This window comes from Neoarius graeffei, chromosome 17 (assembly GCF_027579695.1).
Source record: "Neoarius graeffei isolate fNeoGra1 chromosome 17, fNeoGra1.pri, whole genome shotgun sequence".
NCBI classification, from domain to species: Eukaryota; Metazoa; Chordata; class Actinopteri; order Siluriformes; family Ariidae; genus Neoarius; species Neoarius graeffei.
Genome location: NC_083585.1, coordinates 10159170 through 10173977, shown reverse-complemented (window position 1 = coordinate 10173977; position 14808 = coordinate 10159170). Strand labels below are relative to the sequence as shown.

The window sequence follows — 14808 nt, the reverse complement described above, 5'->3', positions numbered from 1 at the left end:
GTGGGTGGACGTCACGTGATGTCGTTAAGCGGCGCAAACAGTGACATCAGTGAGCTTTTAAGTAGGGCTGGGCGATTTTACGATTACGATGTTATTCACGATATAAAATCTCTACGATTAGAAATTAGACACGTACGATATGCCTACGATAAGCCTACGCCTTCAATAAAATTACTTCATCCGAAGTTTTGACAGACACGCGAATAGCCAATCATAACTAAACAGTACCGCACGTAACCAATCAGTTGGAAGACAGCCACGTCAAGTTAGGTTGCGTGCACACACAAACACACACACGTGTAGCAGCAACGCACAGCATGGCTGTGGTGAAGTTTGCAGGAGCGCGGCATTTCTCCAACAAAGCGTGAAACAAAGCGATTATAACAGGGTTCCCGCGGGGTTTTAAAAGGTAGTAAAAGGTAGTTAATTAAAATAGGCTAAATTATGGCCAGTAAAAAGTAGTAAAAGGTAGTAAACGTAATCTGACGTGGTAGTAAATTTTTTTGACCCCCATCCAACTGGGCCTGTGTGTTTTCTAATTCGTTTAATTAACCTGCATGCCATAATATCCATAAATTACTACATTTGGGCGAATTTATTTTTATGTATCGAGGAGGACCGCAGTGAGGAGCTGGTGGCGCATGCGCATTGAATTCCAATAACGGTCGAATCCAGTATAAATTTATACCAGAGATTGTTTAGTACGAGACTGACTTTGTTTATACGGCTCTAGTCGAATCTGTTAACCCGACTGGCGACATCTGCACAAGAATTAAACAATGGGGAAATGCAAATTTTCAGACCTCTGGCTGGAGGAACCTGATTTTAAAGACTGGCTAAAGGCGGTAGATGGCAATCGGCGAGAGGCGCTCATTGAAAAGTTGATCGAGGCACATGGAATGCGTTGTGTGTGCACGCGCGCGCTTGGTGCGTTGTGTGCGCGCGCGCCTGGTGCGTTGTGTGCGCGCGCGCCTGGTGCGTTGTGCGCGCGCGCGCCTGGTGCGTTGTGCGCGCGCGCGCCTGGTGCGTTGTGCGCGCGCGCGCCTGGTGCGTTGTGCGCGCGCGCGCCTGGTGCGTTGTGCGCGCCATTTGAGGCATCCAAAATGTGATGAGCAAATCTGTTGAACTGTTCAAATGATTAAGATTAACCCTCTAAAACACTGATCTCTGGGAGGAAGGTGTTGACTCTGCCCACGGGCCTTCACGACTACAGGACTGGTGCAAATGACTATCTTAAGCAAACTTGGCAATGTGTTGAGAGACTGCCAAAATAGGGCTTGGGTTATGTGTGTTTTGTATCTTTAGGGTGTGTGTCTTGTCTTTGTCATGTGTGTGTGTGTGTGGGTTCGTGTTTGCCATTTGACCTGATCTAAATGTAATGAGTTGATGTACCTAAGCACATAAGATTTTTTGTGCAAATCTGTTCACCTGTTCAAAAGATTATTCCACAAACAAAAGGTTGGCCATCTTGAAAGTGTTGGCCGACAAAATGTAATCAGATCTTGTACCTAATGTGAAGTGTTGACACACAAGGTTTAGTGCAAATCTGTGTACCCGTTAAGAGGTTATGGGCCACAGTTTCACAGTTCAATAAAATTATAACTTGTATGTGGAAGTTTGTTTTCTTTTATGCAAATATGCATTACTCCATGTGTAGCCCTAGCAATGGGAGGTTCTATTATGCGTCCAAAGGGAAAGAGTTACACTACCGGTACGTTCAGATATTCTTTCTATCTTGTCTCATCAATCCAACTCTTTGGGTAGAGTTGTCACTAACTTATATGTAGCATATTCACTTGGACTAACACATACTACACTCAAAGATTACCTTGTTAAATTGTGAGAAAATGTCCAAATCCAAATTGTCGCTGTGGTAGTAAAAAAAAATTGTGAAGGTAGTAAAAAGGTAGTAAATTCAACATAAAATATCTGTAGGAACCCTGTATAAAAATGAGCGAGAAGCCGACTGACCGGAGTTCTGAACAGGAAAGTCAGAGCACTGCCCTGGAGGACATCGTTGAAAAGAAGGGCCAGAGATCTTCGGTTGTGTGGAGGTATTTTGGATATTTAAAATCGGACATACAACAAAGTGTTACACAAAACAAACACACTGACGTACAAGATTGCACTTTTTTTCTCCTTGCAGCATAAGGTTTACACGTCAATATGTCTTTTATGTTTATTTGAAAGCTGCTAGAATTTGCACAAATGATTAACAATGGTATATAGTTTTTATTTTTCAGTTTCAATTTATTCATTTGAACAAAAAGAACAAAAGAATGTGCATCCAGTTTGTTTTGGTTCTGTGAAACTTGAAGGCTTGTTAAGCTATTTTTGTTAATTAGGAAGGAACTACTAATTTGTAATGTTCATATTTTGAGCAGAAAATTAAAGAAAATACAAAAATGGTGATTTGATTTATATCGTGATATATATCGTTATCGAAAATTTTGAAAAAATATATCGTGATATAATTTTCTCTCATATCGCCCAGCCCTACTTTTAAGTGGTAGTCTCACGACCCTAATAGTAAACAATAAACATGGACATGGAGTCGTTAGTGTTGCTGGTCTTGGTGCTGTGGCTTGTTGTCACCGACAACGCCAACAGATACTGGCAAGAGCGTATAGATGAGGCGAGGCGCATAAGGCTTCAGAAATTCTCGTAATTTGTAATTATTCTTCCGGGTTTGCGGTGTTTACAGATCCCAGCGTGCTCGCGGGGTGTGTGTGTGGGCATGTGAGGACACTCCTTCTCACCAATCAGTGCACAGGGGTGTGTCTGCTCATGCCCCTAGCCTCACCCGGCTCGCTTTGGCTCGCTTCAGCCCCACTCCAAAACGGTGCGAGTTTTAGGGGCTAAGCAGGGCTGAAGCGAGCCAAGTCGTGCTGTTTTTTGGTAGTCGAAACGCGAGCCGTGTCGGGCTGAAGCGAGCTGAAGTGAGCTGAAAAAGGGTAGTGGAAAAGGGCCATTACAGTAATGCTTTTATGGCTGAGGACTACAGTTGACTTGCTAACTTTAGGACTGCAGTTGTCATGAACAGTTTTGCACTCAAGTTTCCATCAATTAACAGTTTATAACATCAACAAAACTGACTTCATGTTAAAACTGTTAATATTATAGTCAGGCTGTCTGTTGTTGCCCAAATGAGGATGGGTTCCCTTTTGAGTCTGGTTCCTCTCGAGGTTTCTTCCTCATGTCGTCTGAGGGAGTTTTTCCTTGCCACCATCGCCACAGGCTTGCTCATTGGGGATAGATTAGGGATAAAATTAGCTCATGTCTTAAGTCGTTCAAATTCTGTAAAGCTGCTTTGCGACAATGTTTATTGTTAAAAGCGCTATACAAATAAACTTGACTATGCTGTCTCCGAAATCACTCACTATATAATGGACTATATATTGAGTTCACGGCGGCACGGTGGTGTAGTGGTTAGCGCTGTCGCCTCACAGCAAGAAGGTCCGGGTTCGAGCCCCGTGGCCGGCGAGGGCCTTTCTGTGCGGAGTTTGCATGTTCTCCCCGTGTCCGCGTGGGTTTCCTCCGGGTGCTCCGGTTTCCCCCACAGTCCAAAGACATGCAGGTTAGGTTAACTGGTGACTCTAAATTGACCGTAGGTGTGAATGTGAGTGTGAATGGTTGTCTGTGTCTATGTGTCAGCCCTGTGATGACCTGGCGACTTGTCCAGGGTGTACCCCGCCTTTCGCCCGTAGTCAGCTGGGATAGGCTCCAGCTTGCCTGCAACCCTGTAGAACAGGATAAAGCGGCTAGAGATAACGAAATGAGATAGAGTTCGCCATTTTGTCGTGCTGTCCAAACATATAGTGAGAATTATTACACCTTATATAGTGCACTCATAGTATCCCACAACGCATCCTGAAAAGTAGCACACAACCGATGAGCACTAACCAAGTAATATATACCATCATGCACTGCGGTCGTGCTGAAAGAAATCAAATAGGCTCAAATTTGATTTAATAAAAGGCAGCAGCAAAGAAGAAAGTATTCAGCCTTGATTTAAAAGAACTGAAAGATGCAACAGACACAAAGTACTTTGTATTGATTACTGTGGGAAATATGCTCAGTATAATATGGATTTATCACAAACGTGCATGTATTTATTATTTTGAAAACCCACAAGCTGCCTGATCTGGCACGTTTTAATTGTGCGACAGTAAGGATGTAAATAACGGCGCAGCGGAGTAGTGTATGAAAGTGTTTTTACATTTTACCAGTGAGCTCACTATATTGTTGTTAAGACCAACAACAATAACAAGACCGTGAAAGATCGCCATTTTTAAGCGACGAGAAGCAGCAGCTGTACAAACGCAAAGTCATTCATTATTAATGTTGTTGTTGCTGCTGCTTCTTCCGTGTTGTTTTAGCTTCGATATTCGCGCCAAGGTTTATGCAAACATAGCGACATAACTGACGTATACAGTGACGTAATGACGTGTCTTCCCTTAGCACCGCGAGCTATGGAAAAGCAAACTGGTTCTCAGCTGGCTCGCAAGTTGAACGAGTTGTGAACCAGCACCGGCCCCGAACCAGCCCTAGAACTGATTTGGTGGAGAAGGGGTGTCAGTCAACCTAGAATAACCGTCACTGAACAGAGGTGGGCTGAGACACCACTAATCAGCCACCTACAATGCAGTCCTTGGTACGCTTCCCAGAAAACTGAATACACATCCACACCAAAATTCAGCTGACTTCAATGACTCACATGATGACAGAAAGCTCCTTAGGGTTGCTTTTGGTCAACTAGAGGATAAATACCTGGAACTCCCCACTAGTCAGACAGAACGGAAGACGCCTTCGGATGAGAGGTGAAACGTCTTCAAGGATTTCAAGCAAGTCCAGTTACCTTCTTTAGCACCTACTGTTCATGGCTGTGGAAAAAGAGGGCGTGCCCCCTCTGTCCCAAATACAGAATGCGTGGAGAATTTGGGAATGAAAAATATGACCGTGACGACCCTGTACTGTCTCACACCTTAAGGCCTGTTTACAGGAAGAATAGGAAAAATAACACCTGAAACACTTCACTTGGTCTCTTCACTCCCTGAACATATTTTAAGTTTTGTGAGAAAGAATGGTAACATTCCAAAGTGGTAAATGCTTTACTGCACCCCCCCCCCCCCCCCTTTTTTTTTTAAATGTGTTGCAAGAATCAAAATTGAAATAAATATTCATTTTGGGGGGAAAAAAAATCACGAGGTAAAACAGAAAATAACTTGCTGCTGTATTATTCTGAGTGCAATACAAGTCAAAGATTATTTACAAATCATTGTTTTTGGTTTTAATTTCAACATACCGTCCCAACTTTTTCTGACTTGGGATTCATGATCAGCGATGAGTTTAAATACAGAAAGCTGTGTACGTTTTACGTGTCTGCCCGTTTGTCTGATCTCTGCCCACAGTGGGAGCAGAAAGTAGAATTAATGTCTGTGTGATGTAAAGCTCTCTGGGAGGCCATTACTCCAGCTGTTGGCCCACAGCAGCTCAGTAATGCATCTAGCAGCTTACAGATTTATAGCTTTACACAGCTCCCGATGTAGCTGCATCACTACACACAGAAAATAACAGTGGATTAAATCCAAAGATTAACACTTCAAAAGAAATCTGCAGTCGTATCAGAGACCGGGGAGTTTCTGCAAATCAACAAATACAATCAACTAACATCCTCTTCACTTTTTTCTAAATTGGAGGGGGGGGGGGACGTCAAGCTAATTTACTTAACTTGTTAAACTCCCAGGAATCATCAAGAGTTACATTCCTCACTCTGAAATATACTGCCCTCCTCATACAACCCCGATTCCAAAAAAGTTGGGACAAAGTACAAATTGTAAATAAAAAAAACAGAATGCAATAATTTACAAATCTCAAAAACTGATATTGTATTCACAATAGAACATAGACAACATATCACATGTCAAAAGTGAGACATTTTGAAATTTCATGCCAAATATTGGCTCATTTGAATTTTCATGACAGCAACACATCTCAAAAAAGTTGGGACGGGGCAATAAGAGGCTGGAAAAGTTAAAGGTACAAAAAAGGAACAGCTGGAGGACCAAACTGCAACTCATTAGGTCAACTGGCAATCGGTCATTAACATGACTGGGTATAAAAAGAGCATCTTGGAGTGGCAGCGGCTCTCAGAAGTAAAGATGGGAAGAGGATCACCAATCCCCCTAATTCTGTGCCGACAAATAGTGGAGTAATATCAGAAAGGAGTTCGACAGTGTAAAATTGCAAAGAGTTTGAACATATCATCTACAGTGCATAATATCGTCAAAAGATTCAGAGAATCTGGAAGAATCTCTGTGCGTAAGGGTCAAGGCCGGAAAACCATACTGGGTGCCCGTGATCTTCGGGCCCTTAGACGGCACTGCATCACATACAGGCATGCTTCTGTATTGGAAATCACAAAATGGGCTCAGGAATATTTCCAGAGAACATTATCTGTGAACACAATTCACCGTGCCATCCGCCGTTGCCAGCTAAAACTCTATAGTTCAAAGAAGAAGCTGTATCTAAACATGATCCAGAAGCGCAGACGTCTTCTCTGGGCCAAGGCTCATTTAAAATGGACTGTGGCAAAGTGGAAAACTGTTCTGTGGTCAGACGAATCAAAATTTGAAGTTCTTTATGGAAATCAGGGACGCCGTGTCATTCGGACTAAAGAGGAGAAGGACGACCCAAGTTGTTATCAGCGCTCAGTTCAGAAGCCTGCATCTCTGATGGTATGGGGTTGCATTAGTGCGTGTGGCATGGGCAGCTTACACATCTGGAAAGACACCATCAATGCTGAAAGGTATATCCAGGTTCTAGAGCAACATATGCTCCCATCCAGACGACGTCTCTTTCAGGGAAGACCTTGCATTTTCCAACATGACAATGCCAAACCACATACTGCATCAATTACAGCATCATGGCTGCGTAGAAGAAGGGTCCGGGTACTGAACTGGCCAGCCTGCAGTCCAGATCTTTCATCCATAGAAAACATTTGGCGCATCATAAAACGAAGATACGACAAAAAAGACCTAAGACAGTTGAGCAACTAGAATCCTACGTTAGACAAGAATGGGTTAACATTCCTATCCCTAAACTTGAGCAACTTGTCTCCTCAGTCCCCAGACGTTTACAGACTGTTGTAAAGAGAAAAGGGGATGTCTCACAGTGGGAAACATGGCCTTGTCCCAACTTTGAGATGTGTTGTCATGAAATTTAAAAAAAAAATCACCTAATTTTTCTCTTTAAATGATACATTTTCTCAGTTTAAAGGGGAACAGAGGGCAATATATAGAGTAAATATAACAATAAAACACACATTAACGAACCTTATTCAAGACTTACAAAAGTTTTTTGTTCTAAGGTTGGAAAGTTATAGTGTTTTGAAAGTAGCTCGAGCAAACTATTTCCGCAGTTTGAACAGCCCGCCATGATATTAATTTTATCCAATCAGAATGCACGTTCATTTTCTCTGCGTAACACTCATGACATATGTATGTGCCCAGTTGTGTTGGCTCACTGAGGTTGGGACTAGCACGTGTGAAATACCTGTTTCTGCCTCTTGCGACGATTTCACAAGTCCACGGGTGGCGCCTATCTCATTGCAGCAAATAAATTCTGCTGGACTCGTGAGCAACTCCACGTTACATTTTCCGCACGAGCACCACGCCGTGTCACCTGCACGCAGACGCTCTGCCCCACGCTCGCCATGCCCATGGCCAGCATCAGTCTCATCCTCGCCGTCATCCGAGCTTTCTTCTCTTATTTCATCACCGGAGTCGAGAGTACCTCTCCTAGGTTCAAACTGGTACCCTTCTAAGCCATAGCCTGCTTGCAGTGTGTCTTGCGGGATCTCTTCGTATGATTCGACAGAGCTGTCGCTTTCACTTGATGCGCCCGACGCCATGATTACATGCTTATCTCTATTTCGGAGAGTTCCGCTAGTGCAGTGGGTAGCGCTGACGTCACGGTCTTTTAAAAATGGCGACTCTTGTGCGGTTTAGCATATAAAGTATTATATTTACAATTACCAAGATATTTTGTTGTTTTCTAGTATATAAATTTGATAGAATACTTAAGAATACGTTACTTTGTCACATCAGCAACTGTATATATTATATTTGGAACCCCTTTAAACATTTGATATGTCATCTATGTTCTATTCTGAATAAAATATGGAATTTTGAAACTTCCACATCATTGCATTCCATTTTTATTTACAATTTGTACTTTATCCCAACTTTTTTGGAATCGGGGTTGTAGCATTACCATAGAAACAATCACTGAAGGGTCTGCTTTCAGATGAACAACTAAATACAAAGGAATGATGAGGAATAGCTTGTATTTAACAATTGTTTGCTGAAGGTGAAGTGAATATCAGTGAATAATAACCGAAACAAAGTCAAAGTTATTGTTCACTGAGCCTGAGGCGGATAATTGTTTTAGCATAAATACGCAGGTGATTGATTTTTTTTAAATATTCATTTCAATCTTCAAAAGCAGCATGCAAATGTAACAACAGCGTGATGCAGACTTGTCTCACTTATCTACGCAGGCTCACATAAAAATACTTTGTTTTGAAATCGATAAAATATATCCCAATTCCACCTTCCCTTTGAATAGTTTTAGGCCAACCTTCGGAGCATCTTTACTGCTTTTAGGAACAGCATTTTCTTTCATCATTTGTAATTCTTCCTCACTTACAGGGACGAAGTGATTGGACGCCATTTTGCCAAGTCGCTTGAGGTGATCAGTCGAGAGATTCAGACTATTTCTCGATAATCAGAGTGCACGATATTCTATAAAAATCACCTAAATATTTATACTTAAAAAAAACAAAACCACCTTATCTATCATTTAGAAACTTTGTTTTCCACAGAGATGAACAACTTGAGCTGAATAGCGTTAATTCAATAAAAGAAAGCAGCGCTCTTAAGGAAATGGAAGTGGGATCACAAATCATGCACGATTTTGTTTAAAACCAACATCCGTGATTATTTACACAAAGTGACTTCTTATGCCTTTCAAACACTGGTCTGGCTTGATTGCTTCGTATTTAGATCAAGTTCCACTTCCAACCTGCTTAATCACCTTCAAGAGCACCAGGTAAGCTGCGGTCACACCGACTTAAAATCAAAGAAACGGTAAGACATTGCTGAAACAGTGTATTTCTGCAATCGAGACAAGTTTTGATGATCACAGTAAAATCTTTCCTCTTACTCAACACCTTTTCAGAGTCGTGCACGAGAGAACTTAAAAGGTCAGGGATGTGTGTGCAATCTCGCATTTATATATGTTACGTTTCTGGACTGCTTGATACGACATCGGTGTTGTTCAGAGCATACGGGTCACCAGCAGGATCAGTATTACCAGGCGCTGTAGTGCGTAGAGCTCAACATTCATTATTTAAGCCATTCACCAGAGGCTAAAGTTCTGCCAGTAAATAAATAATGAGACCACACTTTGAGACACACAGACCTAGGTCATCATCGTGTTACTGCATTCAGCACACTGAACAAGGCCTCCAAATCCTCACATGTCCGTGACATAGGCAGAATAAAACTCTCTACTTTTATTATTCACTTGATCTGAAATGAAATAAGTCTACTTTATTATACAGACAAGTGCTTTACTGGGAAATAAGCCACTTGTATTTTTCATACAAACTACATCCAGGACACTGAGTGACATTTAAATAATATTGACTGGCGTTGAGTGGTCTATCAGCTATATTCCATTCAGCTAGCATCATAATGAATGGAATATATCTGATAGATCATGAAAAAAACCAGCCAATATTATTATTATTATTATTATTATAATAGGCAGATTCTACCATAACTGGATCCATTAACCACTTGCCCACAAAATAAGAAATTTTTCTTGTCCTTTTTTCAGTGAGGTAATATTTTCAAGATTGAAAATATGGTATTTGGTCTTCTAAAACAGCACGTCATTTAAAAATACACTGAGTATATCAATAAAAGATTTTTAAAGAATAAAGTTCTATTTCTTTGACATATCTGACAGACATAACTCCTATTTTAAAAATCACTTTCATTATCCCTGTTACTATCGTCAGTGAATTTCTGTCAGATGACCTGACGATAGACTCGGCCATTATGGATCTTTGGTAGTTATCATGTGGAAGCAGGCTTTATAGTTTTTGGGTGTCAACAGATAGAGTTGAAATAGATTAACAGCGAAAAAACTATTTCGTTCACGACAAGAAGCCCACAGTTATTTTTAAAAAATGCTATGGTCAGTCTGTCAGTCGAATGCACCTGACGATAGCAAAGTTCAAGCCCTCACCACGCACATGTCGACTGACGCAAAGAGGAAATTCTACGGCGCGTGATTTTTGTGACAGCAGACGTTTACTTCCGGGCAAGACTTGGAGTTCTGACAGCTAGATTTCATCAAATAAATCAAGGTAAGATTTTCAGTCAGCTATCCTGACGATAGAAATTTTTGACGATAGAAACACTGAGAATATATTTGTGCATTCATATTTAAATTTTTCTGGAGGAAAACTATCGTAAGTTGAGATAAATCAGAGCCACTTGCGACCCTTTCAGCCGACAGGCCATTTCAATGAGTTATTTCCCTGCGAAAGTGACACAGTCGTGTCTATCGTCACTGTTCTGACAATTATTGTTGATTATTTCAATTTTGAAAATAAATTTTATCTTTTTTATTTCAATATTTTATTTTTTGGTTCTAGTGATGAGGTATTTAATATTACTAAATTTGTCAGATTAATAATGTAAGAAACAGTTTTGTTGCTATTGTCATCTAGAGTGTCTGTCAGAGTATGATGGTAGACGTTAGCTTGTCTGTCAGATTTTGATGATAGAAACGGATGTGTTTCTATTGTCATTTAGCACGTCTGTCATGTCAGGCTTTTATTAATTAGTTATCAGGACTACTGTCCTAAAATTTACTGTGAATGTCCAAGACCCCAAATGCTACTAGAAAAACTTAATAGAATGATCAAAATAATCAATTCAGCAATTTAAGGAGATGGGACTTAACTGGCCTCTGTTATGGTAGAATCTGCCTATATATACACGTTCCTTTCAGATGTTCAACACATCTTTCTTTTTCAAAATTCTCTCAGAATCTTCTATATTTAACAAAGTAAACCTGGTGGCCATGTTTGTTTACAAATTGTCACAGCCGCTCACCAGTGTGGAAGTTTCACGTCTCTGACGTGTGACATGTCTTGACAACCGTGCAATATCAAACCATATTCAACGCTCGTTCTCCACTGGGTAGAGTGAAGTAGTACATGTAGGATAAGCAATATGCTAACAATATTGCATACTATCAAACCAAATGGACAAAACCCGCTAGAAGGGAATAGATGTTTTTATTCCATCAAAAAAAAAAAAAAGTGTCCTCTATGTATAATAATTTCCAATACCTTCACTTGTGAAGAAATCGATGAATTGTTTTGATAAACTTGGGTACTTTGTTTGTGAAGGTGTCAATATAATAAAAAGTTGGATTAAAGATATGAAGTTTATCTTCTTGTGTTGAAAAACTCGCATTTTTCATACAAAATACTGCACACTGTATGAGTGACACTTCCTGATATTTTTCACTCCGATGACGTCACGCCCAGTGTTTTCCCACTGACTACACGCACGTCGTCAAAATGGTGAAAAGAATTAAAATTCTTTTTGCATAACTTGCAGAATTTTTGTGGATGTGTCCAAATAATATAAAACATTATTACATTGTGGTGCAAAGATATGAAGTTTATCTTCTCACACTGAAAAGATTTCATTCGTGATGCATACATTCACCACTCGAAGATAAACTTCATATTTTCACGCAACCATGTAACATCCTCTATAAATGTGACTCTAAATGGATTATTTTACTCAAACTAATTAAAAGTCTCAACACTTTACCTTCTAACCCTGTGCAACTAGTTTTACAGGTAGAAAGTTCAGAATAACACTCCACTGAACACTTATGACCAAATGTTTAAATGGTTTGATTCATGAACTGAAGCTGTGCTACATTGAAAAAAGGGGGATTATGGAATATTATGGAACACCAAGGGCTTTCTGTTCATGGAAACTCCAGCACTAACAGAACTCCAATTTGAGTACCGATATATTTATGTGGCCTGTGCACACAGTAGCATGTACATATCAGTTTATCGAACATGCTGATCAAACTGAAAACCAGCAATCATGGACATGACAAGTTTTTAAGATTGTGTCTAAAATATCTATTATTATTACTACTACTACATGTTGACAGAGCTGTTCTTGATCCAATTCCCTTTATCAGCTTTGAAGGAGTTGGCCAACTAGTGCTTTCTAGCCATTTTAATTCCGCTTGTTTTTGTGAGCCAGATAAAAGACTCAGACCAGAACATCCAAGAGCCATGAAGATAAACATCCATGTCAATTACATCCAAGCTTGTACATTTTACTATCAAGCTTCCAGATCTGATAGAGTGAAAGCAGCTGGAGGAGCACATCCTGTGGCCTTTCAAACAAGATGAGCTCATGAAAGCAAATCACCAACACCTTGAAGACCAAGGAGCTGGTCATTGACTTTGGGAGGTCCAGACCAAGGTCACGAACAGTTCTGATCGAGGGAGTCGAGGTGGAGGCTGTGGATTCCTACAAGTACCTCAGGCTGTGGCTGGGCAGCAAGCTGGACTGGACTTGCAACACCAATCACTTATACAGGAAGGGACAGAGCAGGCTATACTTCCTTAGGAGGCTGCGGTCCTAGAACATCCACAGGAGTTTCCTGCTGATGTTAAATCAGTCTGTGGTCATTCTATCAGTCTGTGGTCGCCAGTGTCCTGTTTTACACCGTGGTGTGCTGGGGGGGCAGCACATCCAAGAAGGACACATCCAGGCTGGACAAACTGATCAGGCAGGCCAGCTCTGTGGTCGGCATGAAGCTGGACTCTCTGGTGACGGTGGCAGAGAAGAGGTCTATGGACAAACTATTGAACATCATGGACGATGCCAGTCACCCTCTGCACACCGTCATCAGCAACCAGAGGAGCCTGTTCAGTGACAGAATGCTCCTTCCCAAGTGCAGGACCACCAGACTCAAAAACTCCTCACGCCATCAGACTGTACAACTCCTCTCTGGGGGGGAGGAGGAGCAACAGGGGGACAGAGGACAGGAAGGAGCAGTAACCTAGACGAACAATAAGCAATACTGGACAATGTGCAATATCTTTCCTGCTCCCCACCACCACACACACTTACCCTAACCCTACTTCTCCCCCCTTCCCCACAGCTTATTCTTTTATATTTGTACACTACCGGTCAAAAGTTTGGGGTCACTTTGAAATGTCCTTATTTTTGAAAGAAAAGCACTGTTCTTTTCAATGAAGATCACTTTAAACTAATCAGAAATCCACTCTATACATTGCTAATGTGGTAAATGACTATTCTAGCTGCAAATGTCTGGTTTTTGGTGCAATATCTCCATAGGTGTATAGAGGCCCATTTCCAGCAACTCTCACTCCAGTGTTCTAATGGTACAATGTGTTTGCTCATTGCCTCAGAAGACTAATGGATGATTAGAAAACCCTTGTACAATCATGTTAGCACAGCTGAAAACAGTTGAGCTCTTTAGAGAAGCTATAAAACTGACCTTCCTTTCAGCAGATTGAGTTTCTGGAGCATCACATTTGTGGGGTCGATTAAATGCTCAAAATGGCCAGAGAAATGTCTCGACTATATTTTCTATTCATTTTACAACTTATGGTGGGAAATAAAAGTGTGACTTTTCATGGAAAACACAAAATTGTCTGGGTGACCCCAAACTTTTGGACGGTAGTGTAAATGTAAATACTTAATTTATCTAGAAGTTTTTCTCTTTCTTCTCTGTAATGATGCTGCTGGAATCTTAATTTCCCTGAGGGAACCCACCCAAAGGGATCAATAAAGTTTTATCTTATATAATATAATCTAAACCCCTCGCTCTCTCTCTCTCCCCATCATTACACTGTGAGAAAGCGGTTTATGTACAGGTGTCTATGCGGTTACAGGGAACACACATCATTATATTACAGCAGGGTGTGTGTGTGTGTGTTTATAGGTGTCGTCATGAACCAGTAGACTGCCTAAACACTCCCATTTTAACATCTGTCCCAGGTAAATGGAAGAAATACGATTTTAAACCACACACACACACCAAACCGTGTATGCGACACTGAACAGAATGACTCTGCTCCTCGCCTGGAGCAGAACAATACGCTGAGCCTGTTAGCCGCGTTAGCCTGCTACATCAGCCGAACTACAGCACACTGACAACCACAGGCTAACTAGCTTAGCCGCCGTGCTAGCCAGGCTGCACTTCAAAAATAAGCTCCGAACACAAAAATACACATTTCACAACTGAAACACACAGTATTACATAAAAAACAGACGACGACAAAACGTAAAATTGACGGATTTTTTCTGTACCTGCCACCTCCTCCTGATCCGGGTCGCAGCGCCATCTTAGTCAGCTCTGTGAAGTGACGTCATGCAGAGATACTTCCGGGGTCACCTGTAGAGCAACTGTTATGCACTATGCTTACTGTCTTTACTTGATTTTCTATTCAGTAACCTTGCGTTTACTGTTTTATTTTTGTATTATAAGCATATTTGTTTATTATTATTATTATTATTATTATTATTATGTTTATTTATTTTATCTTTTTCTTCAGTTCATTTAATCTGTCCCTTTTGTCTTTCTTGTGAATGTTCACTGACTGAAATAAAGTTGTCAAAAAAACTGTAGAGCATCATCATCATTATCATCATCCAT

General features: G+C 40.9%; 1 protein-coding gene across 1 annotated transcript in view; it reads right to left on the bottom strand.

The window, feature by feature from the left end:
- Nucleotides 1–14515, bottom strand: part of synrg (synergin, gamma) — a 112760-nt gene extending 98245 nt beyond the window's left edge. Inside the window, exon 1 of the mRNA XM_060943699.1 lies at nt 14463–14515. Coding sequence (XP_060799682.1) covers nt 14463–14497 — 35 coding nt within the window. The 5' untranslated portion in view covers nt 14498–14515. The remainder of the gene's footprint in view (nt 1–14462) is intronic.
- Between the last annotated feature and the right edge of the window lie 293 nt (nt 14516–14808).